This window comes from Geotrypetes seraphini, chromosome 10 (genome assembly GCF_902459505.1).
Source record: "Geotrypetes seraphini chromosome 10, aGeoSer1.1, whole genome shotgun sequence".
Taxonomy (NCBI): Eukaryota; Metazoa; Chordata; class Amphibia; order Gymnophiona; family Dermophiidae; genus Geotrypetes; species Geotrypetes seraphini.
Window position 1 is genome coordinate 63794509 of NC_047093.1, and position 14595 is coordinate 63809103.

At 45.2% G+C, this 14595-nt stretch overlaps 1 protein-coding gene across 1 annotated transcript in view; it reads left to right on the forward strand.

The window, feature by feature from the left end:
* The window catches only part of UBAC1 (UBA domain containing 1), a 65498-nt gene that overhangs the window by 20338 nt on the left and 30565 nt on the right, over positions 1-14595 (forward strand). Inside the window, exons 3-5 of the mRNA XM_033961615.1 lie at positions 4086-4159; positions 4396-4503; positions 6876-6978. Coding sequence (XP_033817506.1) covers positions 4086-4159; positions 4396-4503; positions 6876-6978 — 285 coding nt within the window. The remainder of the gene's footprint in view (positions 1-4085; positions 4160-4395; positions 4504-6875; positions 6979-14595) is intronic.

The window sequence follows — 14595 nt, forward strand, 5'->3', positions numbered from 1 at the left end:
TTTTAAAAGTGCCGCGGTGGCTCCTCTCACAATCCCCGCCAGAGTCGGAAGCGTTCTCCGACGCTGGTGCGGCTCGTGAGAGGAGCCAACACCGCAGCTTTTAATTTTTGCTTGAGGAGGTGGAGAGCAGGGAGTCCAGCGCTGCAGGCCAGTCCTGACGTCCACGGAGAGAGGGAGCGATATATGCACATATGCGCACTCCTGCCGCCACAGACCTACTGATCACAGATCAGAGATCACAGAAGCACGCAGGTATGCACGTCTAGGGTTTTATTATATAGGATTGAATAAGCATATGCTTAAAGGCAGTATTGACAAATATGGCACTATATTAGCAACGCTGTTACATGTCTCTTGTAGTAGTCATATTTAAAGAGGCCATAGCCAGAATCTGATAGGAAATTAGGTGGTTAACTAGAGAGAAGTATGCTTTTCCTTAGCTTCTGGCACAGGATGTCCTACAAGAGTCGGAGCTTTCACCTTGTTTAATTTGTATATGCTCCCTTTGTTTTGTTATCCAGGCTCCTGCTTTAATGAATATGCATGTAAAGAATGACACGTGGACTATTTACCTCAGCTAACCCACAGGAACAGAGGGAAAAAATTGTCCCTTTGCCTTGGGTAGGGGAACAAGGCTTTTCATCACCCCGTAGAACATTAAATGGCCTTGTCCCCGTAATGGATCTGCCATGAGTCGCCTCCCTTCCCACAACTCCTGGCCAGCAGCCCTCTCACTCCTTATTGCAGGTCCAGCAGCCCTCTCTCGCTCCCGATCGCGGGTTCAAACCAGCTTAACTCCCCCCCCCCTAAAAAAAAAAAAAACCTGCAACTTTCTTGGGTCGGCCCCTTTGCGCCTCCCAGGGAGATCTTACTAGTGCTGCCCGATTCACGATTTGAATCGGTTCAAAACAAAAAAAAAAACGGCTTCCCGATTCGCCTGACCCTCCCCCCCTCGCCGCCTAAAGCAGGTGCGACAGCTGCAGCACCTGCTTTAGAAGGCGAGGGGAGAGGATCAGTCGGGAAGTGCTGCCGTCTGTTTCCCCCCCGCCCCCAGGCGTCCGGTTCCCACCCCCCTCGGCCTTCCGCTCCCCCCCGGCCTTCCTGCACCGTTTACCTTCCAGCCAGAACAGCCTGCAAACAAGATCGTGGTGTTAGCGATCTTGGTACCGCTTTGGAGCTGGTTCCTCCGTCGCGGTCCCACCCCTCCTCTGACCCCGATGGAGGAACCAGCTCCGAAGCGGTACTAAGATCACTAACACCGCGATCATGTTTGCAGGTTGTTCCGGCTGGAAACAGTGCGGGAAGGCCAGGGGGGTGAAAGCCAGACGCTGTGGGTGGGGAATAAGCAGTCCTTCGGGGTGGGACAGGCAAGCAGACCTTCAAAGAGCAGCCCTTCAGGAGTGGGATAGGCTTTCAAGGGGGGGACAAGCCTTCAAGGGGGGAGGCAGGTCTTCAAGGGGGGGACAGGCCTTTAGGGGGGACAAGCAGGCCTTCAGGGGTGGGATAGGCTTTCAAGGGGGGGACAGGCAGGCCTTCAGGGGGGGGACAAGCCTTCAAGGGGGGAGGCAGGCCTTCAAAGGGGGACAGGTCTTCAAGGGGGGGACAGGCAGGCCTTCAGGGGTGGGATAGGTTTTCAAGGGGGGGGACAGACAGGCCTTCAAGGGTGGGATGCAGACCTTTAAGGGGGGGACAAGCCTTCAAGGGGGAAACAGGCCTTCAGGGATGGTGGCACAGGCCTTTAGAGGTGGGGTGCAGGCCTTCAAGGGGGGTCAGACCTTCAAGGGCGGACATACCTTCAGGGCCCTGGTATAGAAGTACACGGAGGGAGGGAAGGGGGGGTTCAAAGAGATGTGCATATACCGGATTTTGGGGAGGAAGAAATGGGTCTGAAAATAGAGGAGAGGGAGGGAGATGATGGACAATAAGATTTAGGGAGGAAAGGAACAGAAAGGGAGAGAAGTTGGACACAAGGGATGGTGTGGAGGGGGGATAGAGATACTGGATAGGAGGGTAGTTGGGAAAAGAAAGGGAGAGATGGTGGACTCTGGGGTGGTGGGGAAGGAAGGAGAGATGCTGGATGAAAGGGTAGTTAAGAAAAGGTGGATCTGTGGAGGGAGACGAAAAAAAGGAAATATGCCAGACCTCCTGGGGAGCGAAGAGAAACGGAAGGGGAGGACAGAGATGGAAGATGGATAGTTAGCAGGAAGAAAGAAGAAAGAAGGAGACCCTGGCAAGCAAGATATCAGAAGACAACCAGAGCCTGAGACCAACAAAATGTGAATAATGACCAGACAACAAAAGGTAGAAAAACAAATTTTATTTTCTGTTTTGTGATTACAATATGTCAGACTTGAAATGTTGTGTATCCTGCCAGAGCTGGTATTAGACCGCAAACGTGAGCTAGGATTTAACAGAGAGAGGAAAGTCTTTTTTTTGTTTATTTTGTTTACACCACAGCACCAGTGTGGTTAGGAGAAGGCAAAGGGGGTGAAGAGGCTGTAAAATAAACCCACCAGGATATTTGAAAAAAACAACAAAAAACCCACCCAATTGGGCAAGAAAATCGAATCAAAAAACCAATTCAATAGACTGAATCGAATCGAAATTTTTTTCCTGAATCGGGCAGCACTAGATCCTACCAGCCTCTTAGAAGTTTCATGGAAGAAGAGGCAATATAGTGTGCCAGGTTGCTCTGGGACCATTTTCGGCCGAGTCCCTCCTTCCAATTCAACTTCTGGCTTGAAGTAAAGAAAGCGTCTACTTTACTAAGCTTTAGAAAATTGCTAAAAACTGAATTGTTCGTAGAATATTTTTCTGAATGATCTGTGTTTTGCTCTAAAACTTGGTAAGGAAACAAATTTGATGTTTTGTATTTTTTGTATTGTAAGTCAAATTTTTAATGTTCACATTTTAACTGAATGTAATTGTGTAACTTGCACAGAGCTATAGGATGTAGGGAGTAAGACATTTTTAAATAAATATGGACACAGAGAAGAGGGCTAGACATGGGGGAGAATTAAAAATGCAGAAAGAAGATGCTGGACGAGGGGGTGTGTGTGTGCATAGGGATATAGAGGAGTGATACTGTACACCGGGGGATAGGGGATCATAGATTGGTGAGATTATGAAGGCAGGGAGATAGGGACATATAGGAGACATAGAAAAGGATGATGCTGAACATGGGGAACAATACTTACATAGAGATAGAAGATGGATGATGAGCATGGAAAGAGAAGAAATGTCAAATGGTCAGGAGATCCTGGCAAGTGAATTAAGAGAAGGCAAAAGAAAACAGAGACCAGCGCCTGAGACCAACATGATTTGAAGAATAAAATGATGAGACAACAAAAGGTGATTTTTATTTTCTATTTTATGATTTGAAATATGTATCCTGCTTGAGCTGGTGTTAGACATAACTACGGACCGCAAAGCCCAGGCCGTGCTTATTTAGATTCCAACTGGCATTGGGTTCTCTCTGACCAGGTTGGCAGTTGCCCTTGTTTCACTCCCCTAACACTATTCCTGTCATGTGTGACTGCAGTATTCTGCTAGCATTATTTTTCTGTGTAGCATTCTGTAGTAATTTGGCTTATTCAGTTTTCTCAATATTGGAGGGGATTATTTGTGAAAGGGAGGAGAGGGGAAACGAGTTTTGTTGATCCTTTCTCTGTATTATTTGTGTTTATAAAATGACAATTGTACAGAATATTGTTTCTTTTTATATTTTAATAAATAATTTAGTTATAAAATCATAACTATCCAAGGCTTGTACGGATAGGATCAATATGGTTTGCGAGACTGAGGCTGGGATGGGGACTGAGCTCACGGGGATAGGGCAGAGATGGGAACAAATTTTTTCACCATGTCATTCTCTATATGCATGAGTGATATGCATACATTGGGAATAGTAGGTATGCAGATCTCCCTCATGATGTGTATGCGGTATATCCTAAGAATCTGATCTGTTGGCAGCTCTTGAGGTTGGGATTGGAGGCCAATGACTTTAGGCATCCTGAGAGAGTGCACCATGTAAAAACTGCAATAAAGGAAGTACATTTATGCATTTGTGTCTTCTCTCTTTCTAGATGTCTTAATATTAGTAAAAAAGCGGGCTCCCCCTCCTCCTCCCAAGATGGCTGATGTATCAGCAGAGGAAAAAGTACGTAAGAGCTTTGACACTGTCATTTCTGTTCTGTATTGTGAAAGCTGTTGGTGTTCATATAAATACATTTTAATTAAGGAGGGACTTCTATCTAAACTACTTTAGCTTCAGGTCATTGTCAAATTTTTCTAAGGCTTGTGTAGTTTTGTCACCAGATTTTACTTAATGCTTTTTATATTTGTCTTATTTACGTTGGCTGAAATTTATATTTAAACTGTGGTTTGATTTCTTAGAGGAAACAGGAACAAAAAGCTCCCGATAAAGATGCAATTCTGAAAGCGACTGCCAACCTTTCCTCTCGCAGTGTAGACCGGACTGTTACACAGCACAATATGAGAGATGTAAGTACATGAGGAGGTCTGGGCTGAATAGCCAGGCAGAATACTTCTCGATACATACAAGTTTTTCAGAGGGAAAGTTGAAAAGTAGTAGAAATATAAAAGGAAAGGAATTATTTCATTTCTATCTCATCTATACAAATCAGAGCTCTAGGCAAATAACAAGGTAAAACATAAATACAAAACAAGCAGCACAAACCAATATAAACACAAAAACTCACATTGAAAAATGACAAACTTCTAAGCATCATAAAATTATAGAAAAAAATCATCAATGAAAAATAAACTTCTGTAAGTGGACAAAAACCTACAACAAAAAGGTAACCAGCCCCATGTAAAGTGAGTTGCCCTGTGTTTAAGCTGAGGATACTTGCTTACGTTTCCAGACATCTCCTGACCTGCACATCTGTGTTGTAGTCAGTAGATGTCATCTGGGGCATGTACATCCCTTTTGATGAGCCATGAGGCAAGGTTGAGTGGTTCCAACATCAAAAGAACACAAGAAAGAGGTGTTCTGTAAGTAAGACTGAAAGGTTCTAATGGTAGATGATTGATCATCTCATAGTTGATCTGGTGCTTTTAGAAAACACTTCAGCACTAGATATTATAGAATTCTTCCAACAGTCAACTGTGGCATCAGCTTGCAAACAAAACTTTCTTACAGACATAAGAATTTGCATGCACAGTGTTGAAGGCACATCATCATTAACCCTATTAGTAATGTCTTATATTTGAAATAAAGATTGTGATATCTTGTGATGGGTAGCATGAACCCCTAAAGCAGCATCCATGTTGTGAATCGGCTGTAAAACTTTCTTATATAAACTGTGATGGGTGGACTAAATAAGGGGATGATTAGGGGAAGCAAACCAAAGTAGAAATGATTCTTTAGTTAAAAACAGCTCCCCTAGCTAACAAAACAGAATCCCGTGTTTAATCCAGAAAGTGGTAGGCTTGAATTTTAAGATTCACAGTAGGGAAGGTAGGCTGTGACATAACCTTCACAGTTGTAGATGGTTACACAATCCTCCATAAGAATTTGATTTAAATAGTTTGTATGCCCATGTTTATAATAATAACATACAGCATCTTATTCGGTCCCTAAATGGATGAGTGTCTTTGCATTTGTGATGTGCAACATAGGCAGATTAGATGGCCTTCAGCATATATGGAACAAAAAATACAAACTTTTTGCTGTGCTGAGTGTTTTCCAGGTTACATGAAATGAATTAAAAATATCTTTTTGTCAGTTTTCACCTATCCCTGCTCTCTGTTTCAGGATGAGCCAACAGCATAGAACTTGATCATAAACACACACTACCAGGGTTGTGGAGTCGGTAGATAAATGTTCCGACTCCGACTCCTCAGTTTTTTGTACTCCGACTCCAGGTACCCGAAATTTCCTCCGACTCCACAGCACTGGTTAATTTTCAGATCGTTAAAATGGAATGTCAAGTTGAGAGAAATGAGCATTTTCGACACCACCTTCTTTTTGCTTTTAATCAAGGTTCTAAGGCTGCAGAAGCTGCTCGCAACATTTGTGCTGTGTATATAGTGGGTGCTATAGCTGAAAGAATCACTCGTGATTGGTATGCCAAGTTCAAAAATGGAGTCGGTAGATAAATGTTCCGACTCTGACTCCTCAGTTTTTTGTACTTCTGACTCCGACACCGACTCCAGGTACCCGAAATTTCCTCAGACTCCGACTCCACAGCCCTGCACACTACTATTGGAAAAGAAAAATGCACAAACACTTTTTAAATCAAAGCAAGAAAATCAATCTGGAATGTTGTAGTAAATGTTAAAAATTGTGCACTATTTGATTTGATTGTTCCTGCAGCATTTCTATGACTCTTAATCCTAAGATGGGTCCCTGTAGAATGGAGAAGTTGTCAGACCTGACTGGGTTGCTTGCCCAGTTTCCACAGTCGAACCCGGCTTGCCAGGCAGCTTTTATTTTCTTTTAAATGTGAAAAACAGCACCAGGAGTAGTTCTTTTTTGCTCCCTTCTTTCTCCCTTTATGCAGTACACCAGTGTGCCAGGAAAGTTCTGCTGGGCTAAACCTGACATTTTCTCTTGATTTCACCGTGTCATTTCATCTTTCAGTTCAGTATCCTATGCTCAAAAGAAAAAAAATTTCACTTTCATTGTGAGTTTTGAAGGTGAAAATTAAGACCTGGAGAATGGTAGTAGCACAGCTCCTGAATGGCCAAAAATTTAGCCGGGTAGTGTACAAAAATAAAGTATACTATTTATATATGTCCTGTGTGTGTACCAATACATATGGCTATTCCTCCACACATTCATGTACGCGCACACACTAGTGTCTGTACAGTAACAATCAGTGTGTCAAATATTTTTTATTATTTTACAGTTCCAGACGGAGCTCAGGAAAATCTTAGTATCGCTCATAGAAGTGGCTCAGAAGTTACTAGCACTGAACCCAGATGCAGTTGAACTATTTAAGAAAGCAAATGGTATGTGACACATTGGGAATCTGTATTTTTTCACTCTTCTGTGTCTTGTACAGATCATGTCAGTATCTGTTTTGGTCAGGCTAGCTGTGTTGAATAGGCATTTTAGTTTTAGGGAATAAATAATATCTGTTGAGATTTTATGCCTCCTGCAATTGAACATCAGTAAAACAAAATAGATGACATTCTTTCCCCCTCCCATCAGCTTGTTCCAACTCCTATTAAGATTGCCTGTTTATATGATCTACCATCTGCAACCTCTGTGACTCTCATGTTCCCAAAGAGCATTTAGCTTTTAATGTCACACCATTCAATAGAGCCTTCCAGTGCAATAGAGATGGTATGCTGAACCATAGGGTTATCCATGTGTGCTCGCAAGCATATCATAGATGTCAATCACAGCTTTATAGCTCCTTCTCCCTGGTATCTGATGCCCCCTTCAGTTCTTCCTTATGTAGGTGAGCATGAAGGTATCGTTCTGATCTACTCCCTTTATTTCTTTATTATTTGCAGTGGTTTTTGGTTGTTTGCAGTTTTTATGCAGCTCCAGGACCTGCTGTGCCTGCTTGGAGAGAAGCAGGCTGTTTACAGCTGGCAGGTGAATCCTTTGGGGACCTGTGCAGTTAGCCTGCTAAATATTTGTGGAGCTCAGGGTTCTGGGTTCTCAGCATTTGCTTCCTTCCTTGACTTGGTTAGAAGCTTGAACATAGGCTGTTTAAGCATCAATGCAATCCTTCAAAGCACTCAGTACCATCTGCAGTGTCTCCCTCCCCCCCCCCCCACTTCTCATTTTAATGTTTGTTGCAGTCCAGGCGGGGGTGAAGATTCAGTCCAACTGGCAGCCCAAAGACTTGGTGTGACAGCTGACTGGTAGATAGAGGTAGAGAATCCCTCAAGATCTAGCTTCTCTTTCAAGGAGCTGAAGCAGGCTGTAGCATCATTTCCCTTTCACGTAGTCTGTGATTAAAGTCTGTGACAGCCTATCGGGGGGAGGGGGGATGAGGTGAAGGGCTGAAAAACTGTTTTTACTGTTTCTGCAGCTAGGGCTTAGTTTCTCCCCTGCCCCCCTTAAAATCTATTTTTGGTCAACCCTGAAGTTGTTTTTTTGATGTCAAAACGCTGCTGCTACCATCCGATTCTTTTTCTGTTTGGTTGTCTACCGCAGGGGTGCCCACCAGTGTTCCCGCTAAGCTGCGTTGACGTGCGCACGCGCACAAAATATTACCTCGCAGCGCACAAGTTTCTCGTCGCAGCGCACACAGTGTAGAGCACAGTTCTTCAACCGCCGGTCCGCAAACAAAATCTTGCCGGTCCACGAAGGATTCGGTCCCCGCCGCAACGAAAGGCCGGCGTCAGCTGACTTGCAACTTCCTGTTGCAGTCGCTGTGCCGGGACTCCTGCCTTCCACCGCGTTTGCCTCCTGCCTTGTCTCCGCACCTCCAGACCAGCAGCGGCAGCTGTGTATGCTTTTAACTTCGGCACAGAGCTGCCCCTAATCAATAGTTTAGCGCGGTTTCATAAGGCAGCCTCGGGGCCTTTGCTAGGCCGGCCCACATCGCATCATCGAAGCGGGCCGGCTATCAAAGGCCCCGAGGCTGCCTCATGAAACCGCGCTAAACTATTGATTAGGGGCAGCTCTGTGCCGAAGTTAAAAGCATACAGAGCTGCCGCTGCTGGTCTGAACTCTTGGGCCGCTGAAGGAGGGCAAAAAGCAGCTGTCCTGGAGGTTTCCCTTCCTCTCGCCTTTACAGGTTCCTTTTTTCCACCTTTTTTTTTTCCTTCAAACGGCAACGGGCCCCAGCATCGACATCAATCAAGTAAGTTCCACTGTCAATCAAGCGGTTCTGCTCGGCCAAAGCTTCCCCTGTGACATGAGCCACCCTCAGGGGAAAGAAAGTGACCCACAAAGGTGAGGGGAAGGGGGGCAGATGATGGAAGTTGGGGGGGGGGGGAGAGAGAGAGAGAAGGGGCAGATGATGGAATGGAGGAGATGAGAGAGAGAGAGAAGGGGACAGATGATGGAAGTGAGAAGAAGGGAGGGAGAGCAGAAGGCAGATGGATGTCAGTTGAGAAGGGAGAGCAGATGCTGAATGGAAGTGGGGAAAGAACACATACTGGATGGAAGGAGGAGATAAATAAAGGGGGAAGAAAATAGTAAGATAATGGAGGGGTGAGGGAAAGGGGTGACAAGCTGTGTGTAGACACAGTGAAAAGAGGGAAACGGGACTAAATAGTAAGAAAGAATTTAATTTAGATGGAGGCAGAAAATAGAGAAGGAAGACCAGAGAAGAAAAGGGAAGAGAGAGCAGAGAATGATCAGATCTGAGTGGAGGAAATGAGAAGAGAGATATGCTAAAAACCACAGGGGGGAGGGAAGGATAGAGATGCCAGACCATGAGGGGAACAGAAGGAAGATGATGGATGCTAGACCAAATTGGGGGGTGGGGGGGGGGGCAGGAGGAGAGATGGCAGGGAAAGACAGACAGTGAATGGAAGGGGCAGATGCTGGACTGAAGAGACAGAGAAGGTTATCATGCTGCTGTACCGGGCCATGGTACGCCCTCACCTGGAGTACTGCGTCCAGCACTGGTACTTTAAGAAGGACACGGTACTACTCGAAAGGATCCAGAGAAGAGCAACTAAAATGGTTAAGGGGCTGGAGGAGTTGCCGTACAGCGAAAGATTAGAGAAACTGGGCCTCTTCTCCCTTGAGCAGAGGAGATTGAGAGGGGACATGATAGAAACATTCAAGGTACTGAAGGGAATAGACTTAGTAGCTAAGGCAGGGAGAACGAGAGGGCACTCTCTAAAGTTGAAAGGGGATAGATTCCATACAAACGTAAGGAAGTTCTGTGGTAGAAAGCAACATATTTATTTGGCTCATAACTTGCTGGCGCCCGATATTTTTAGCTCACAGTGAAAAAAGTTTGCTCACAACACCCGCCTGCTTAGAGGGAACACTGGTGCCCACACTTTTTGAGCTTGAGAGCTACTTTTAAAATGACCAAGTCAAAATGATCTACCAACAATAAAATTTAAAAAAACACAAAGCACACTGTACGCAGAGAAAATGTTAATTATTATTCTGGGGTTTTTTTTCAAAGAGATCAAGGCAGATGACTTTATGCAATGTCACTTCATTAACAACTATACAAAAATAGACAAATATATCCCCTCCCCTTTTAATAAACTTCGATAGCGGTTTTTAGCGCAGGGAGCTGCACTGAATGCCCTGTGCTGCTCTCGATGCTCATAGGCTCCCTGCGCTAAAAACCGCTATTGTGGTTTAGTAAAAGGAGGCCATAGTGCAAAATATAGACAGCAGATATAAATTCTCAAAATGGACACATTTTAATCACTAAATTGAAAATAAAATCATTTTTCCTACCTTTGTTGTCTGGTCATTATTCAAATCTTGTTGGTCCCAGGCTCTGGTTGTCTTCTGATAACTTGCTTGCCAGGGTATCCTTCTTTCTTCTTTCTCCGTGCTAACCATCCATCTTCCATCTCTGTCCTTCCCTTCTGTTTCCCTTCCCTCCCCTCCCCCGGAGGTCTGGCATCTTCCCTATTTTTCATCTCCATCCACAAATCCACCTTTTCTCAACTACCCTTTCATCCAGCATCTCTCCCTCCTTCCCCACCACCCCAGGGTCCACCATCTCTCCCTTTCTTTTCCCAACTACCCTCCTATCCAGTATCTCTATCACCCCCTCCACACCATCCCTTGTGTCCAACTTCTCTCTCTTTCTGTTCCTTCCCTCCCTAAATCCCATTGTCCACCATCTCTCTCCCACTTCTCTGTTTTTAGACTCATTATTTCTTCCCCCCAAAGTCCGGCATATGCACGTCTCTTTGAATCCCCCTTCGCTCCCTCCCTTCTACACCATGGCCCTCTTCCCCAGAAGGCCTGCTTGTCCCCCTGAAGGCCTGCCTGTCCCCCCCAAAGACCTGCACCACCACCCCTGAAGGCCTGTCCCCTCCCCCCTCCCCACTCCCCGGGCCAGGTGTTCTGGTAGGAATGAATGTCCAGAAGCGCTATTGGCATCATGTCCCCAAGAAGATACTTAGTTTTCCTTCAAAATTATCCAAAACCACTGATTTATTACATCGGGCCCTGAGGCTTTTTGTTGTTTGGATACAATTTTTCTGCCCATGGGCAGTCAGAGCAGGTCACAAATCTTTAATTTCTGGTAGCTGTTGCACATTTCCTTGCCAACTGTAAATTAGAGCAGCCCTGATTGGTTCAGCAACTCCTCTCCTTATCCTCTGCTGGGAACTGTTGGCCTATTAGCTATGTGAACTGGGAATCTCCAGCACTGAAATAATTGCAGCCCCAGACATGCAACCTTCCAATGTTGTGAATCTCCTAAGATTCCACACAAATACAGCCTCTTTCATTGACACGGATCTAAGAGAACAATCGCTTTTTGGGTGCCAAATTTAACTCCCAAAATGTGCAACATTTGGTCTGTTTGAGAAATGCAACACAGAGAAACGGATCTAAGTTGCACAGGTTGGCCAAACAAAAAGTTTGACCTGCAAGTTAGATGCTCTCGGAGCTCTTTGCACGATTTTGAATAAATATGCAACCCTGCTCCCGGGGGCTGGGGGGGAGGGACACAGCCCAGAGAGAGCCTTGGTGAGGATTTCTCCTAGACATCTGTCAGCCTGTCTGGACGAGTACTCTTACCTCGGATCTCGCTCAATGTATGACTACTAGTTACCCCTCGCAGCAATGCCACTGTGCCTATTAAATGGATCTGCGGTTCCGTTTCAAGCAAGCACTTACCTCTTCTGATTCTACAGCCTGACCTAGTCGCTTCTCCTCTTCTTTTAGTCTCAGTGTTTTCCTGGATGCCCCATTGGCAATTTAACCTAAACATACATAGTAACATAGTAGATGACGGCAGATAAAGACCCGAATGGTCCATCCAGTCTGCCCAACCTGATTCAATTTAAATTTTTTTATTTTTTTTTTTCTTCTTAGCTATTTCTGGGCGAGAATCCAAAGCTTTACCCGGTACTGTGCTTGAGTTCCAACTGCCAAAATCTCTGTTAAGACTTACTCCAGCCCATCTACACCCTCCCAGCCATTGAAGCCCTCCCCAGCCCATCCTCCACCAAACGGCCATATACAGACACAGACCGTGCAAGTCTGCCCAGTAACTGGCCTAGTTCAATATTTAATATTATTTTCTGATTCTAAATCTTCTGTGTTCATCCCACACTTCTTTGAACTCAGTCACAGTTTTACTCTCCACCACCTCTCTCGGGAGCGCATTCCAGGCATCCACCACCCTCTCCGTAAAGTAGAATTTCCTAACATTGCCCCTGAATCTACCACCCCTCAACCTCAAATTATGTCCTCTGGTTTTACCATTTTCCTTTCTCTGGAAAAGATTTTGTTCTACGTTAATACCCTTTAAGTATTTGAACGTCTGAATCATATCTCCCCTGTCTCTCCTTTCCTCTAGGGTATACATATTCAGGTCTTCCAGTCTCTCCTCATACGTCTTCTGGCGCAAGCCTCCTATCATTTTCGTCGCCCTCCTCTGGACCGCCTCAAGTCTTCTTATGTCTTTCGCCAGATACGGTCTCCAAAACTGAACACAATACTCCAAGTGGGGCCTCACCAATGACATGTACAGGGGCATCAACACCTTCTTCCTTCTACTGACTACGCCTCTCTTTATACAGCCCAGAATCCTTCTGGCAGCAGCCACTGCCTTATCACACTGTTTTTTCGCCTTTAGATCTTCGGACACTATCACCCCAAGGTCCCTCTCTCCGTCCGTGCATATCAGCTGCTCTCCTCCCAGCATATACGGTTCCTTCCTATTATTAATCCCCAAATGCATTACTCTGCATTTCTTTGCATTGAATTTTAGTTGCCAGGCATTAGACCATTCCTCTAACTTTTGCAGATCCTTTTTCATATTTTCCACTCCCTCTTCGGTGTCTACTCTGTTACAAATCTTGGTATCATCTGCAAAAAGGCACACTTTTCCTTCTAGCCCTTCAGCAATGTCACTTACATACATATTGAACAGGATTGGCCCCAGCACCGAACCCTGAGGGACTCCACTAGTCACCTTTCCTTCCTTCGAGCGACTTCCATTAACCACCACCCTCTGGCGTCTGTCCGATAGCCAGTTTCTGACCCAGTTCACCACTTTGGGTCCTAACTTCAGCCCTTCAAGTTTGTTCAACAGCCTCCTATGAGGAACTGTATCAAAGGCTTTGCTGAAATCCAAGTAAATTACATCTAGCATATGTCCTTGATCCAGCTCTCTGGTCACCCAATCAAAAAATTCAATCAGGTTCGTTTGGCACGATTTACCTTTTGTAAAGCCATGTTGCCTCGGATCCTGTAACCCATTAGATTCAAGGAAATACACTATCCTTTCTTTCAGCAACACTTCCATTATTTTTCCAACAACTGAAGTGAGGCTCACCGGCCTGTAGTTTCCTGCTTCATCCCTGTGACCACTTTTATGAATAGGGACCACATCCGCTCTCCTCCAATCCCCAGGAATCACTCCCGTCTCCAGAGATTTGTTGAACAAGTCTTTAATAGGACTCGCCAGAACCTCTCTGAGTTCCCTTAGTATCCTGGGATGGATCCCGTCTGGTCCCATGTCTAACTGTTGCTGCTGTGGCTCAGGATCAGGCTGTCATGGTCCAGACCTTTTTTTGTTCTGATCGTTGCTGGGCTTGCAGAAAATGACATGGATTGGGCGGGGGGGGGAGGGGGCGGCGGATAGACTGTCATGTTTCAGTCCTTTTCTCCAATGCGGATGTATGTTTTGTATTGCCGCAAAGTATGTACAGTTTAAAATCGTGGCGCTTCTGTCTCCTGTAGTGGGCTAAGCTCCATCCCCCCGCCGACCTTCTAATTCCGCCCTGCCAGCTCTCTGATTGGCTGGCATTCTTCAAGAGGCGGATTAATTGGATGCCGGTCAGGAGGGGGAAAAAAAAGAGAAGGGAAACTGCATGGATCCGCGATCGACTGGGGTTGCCTGAGCGATCGACTGGTCGATCGCGATCGACGTATTGGGCACCCCTGGTCTACAGCTTTGGTACAAACTGAAGGGGGCAGCAGAGACCAGAGAGAAGGAGGAGGAGCTGAAAAGCTGATATTGACATCTTCTGCATGAGCACACATGACAATCCTCTGCTCAAGAGCATGCATGGATAACCCTACAGTTCAGCATACCATCCCTATCTACTGGAAAGATATTATCAAGGTAAGAACCTAATCTCTTTTTATGCTACATGAAGAATGACAAGGGCTGGACTACGGCATTTGACTCAACATTAATAACAAGGTGTTGAATGCAAAAAAAGAAAACCCCATGGTGGAGAAAAAAGAAAAAAAGTGGTCAGGACAGATGGTAAAAAGGAACTTCTGGCATAGTCCCTGGATCCAAGCATATTAGTAAGGATTTCATTTTTTATTATTTAAAAAATTTCCATTCTGCATGTTACCTCCAAGTCATTGCAACTGTTTCTGTAGAGATCACACTTCAAGCCAGGATGTTGGTTAATAAAGATTGTTACAGTCCTTGAAATGATATAAAGTATAGGATTTTCTCCTTTCTTCTTATACTTGTTTTATAC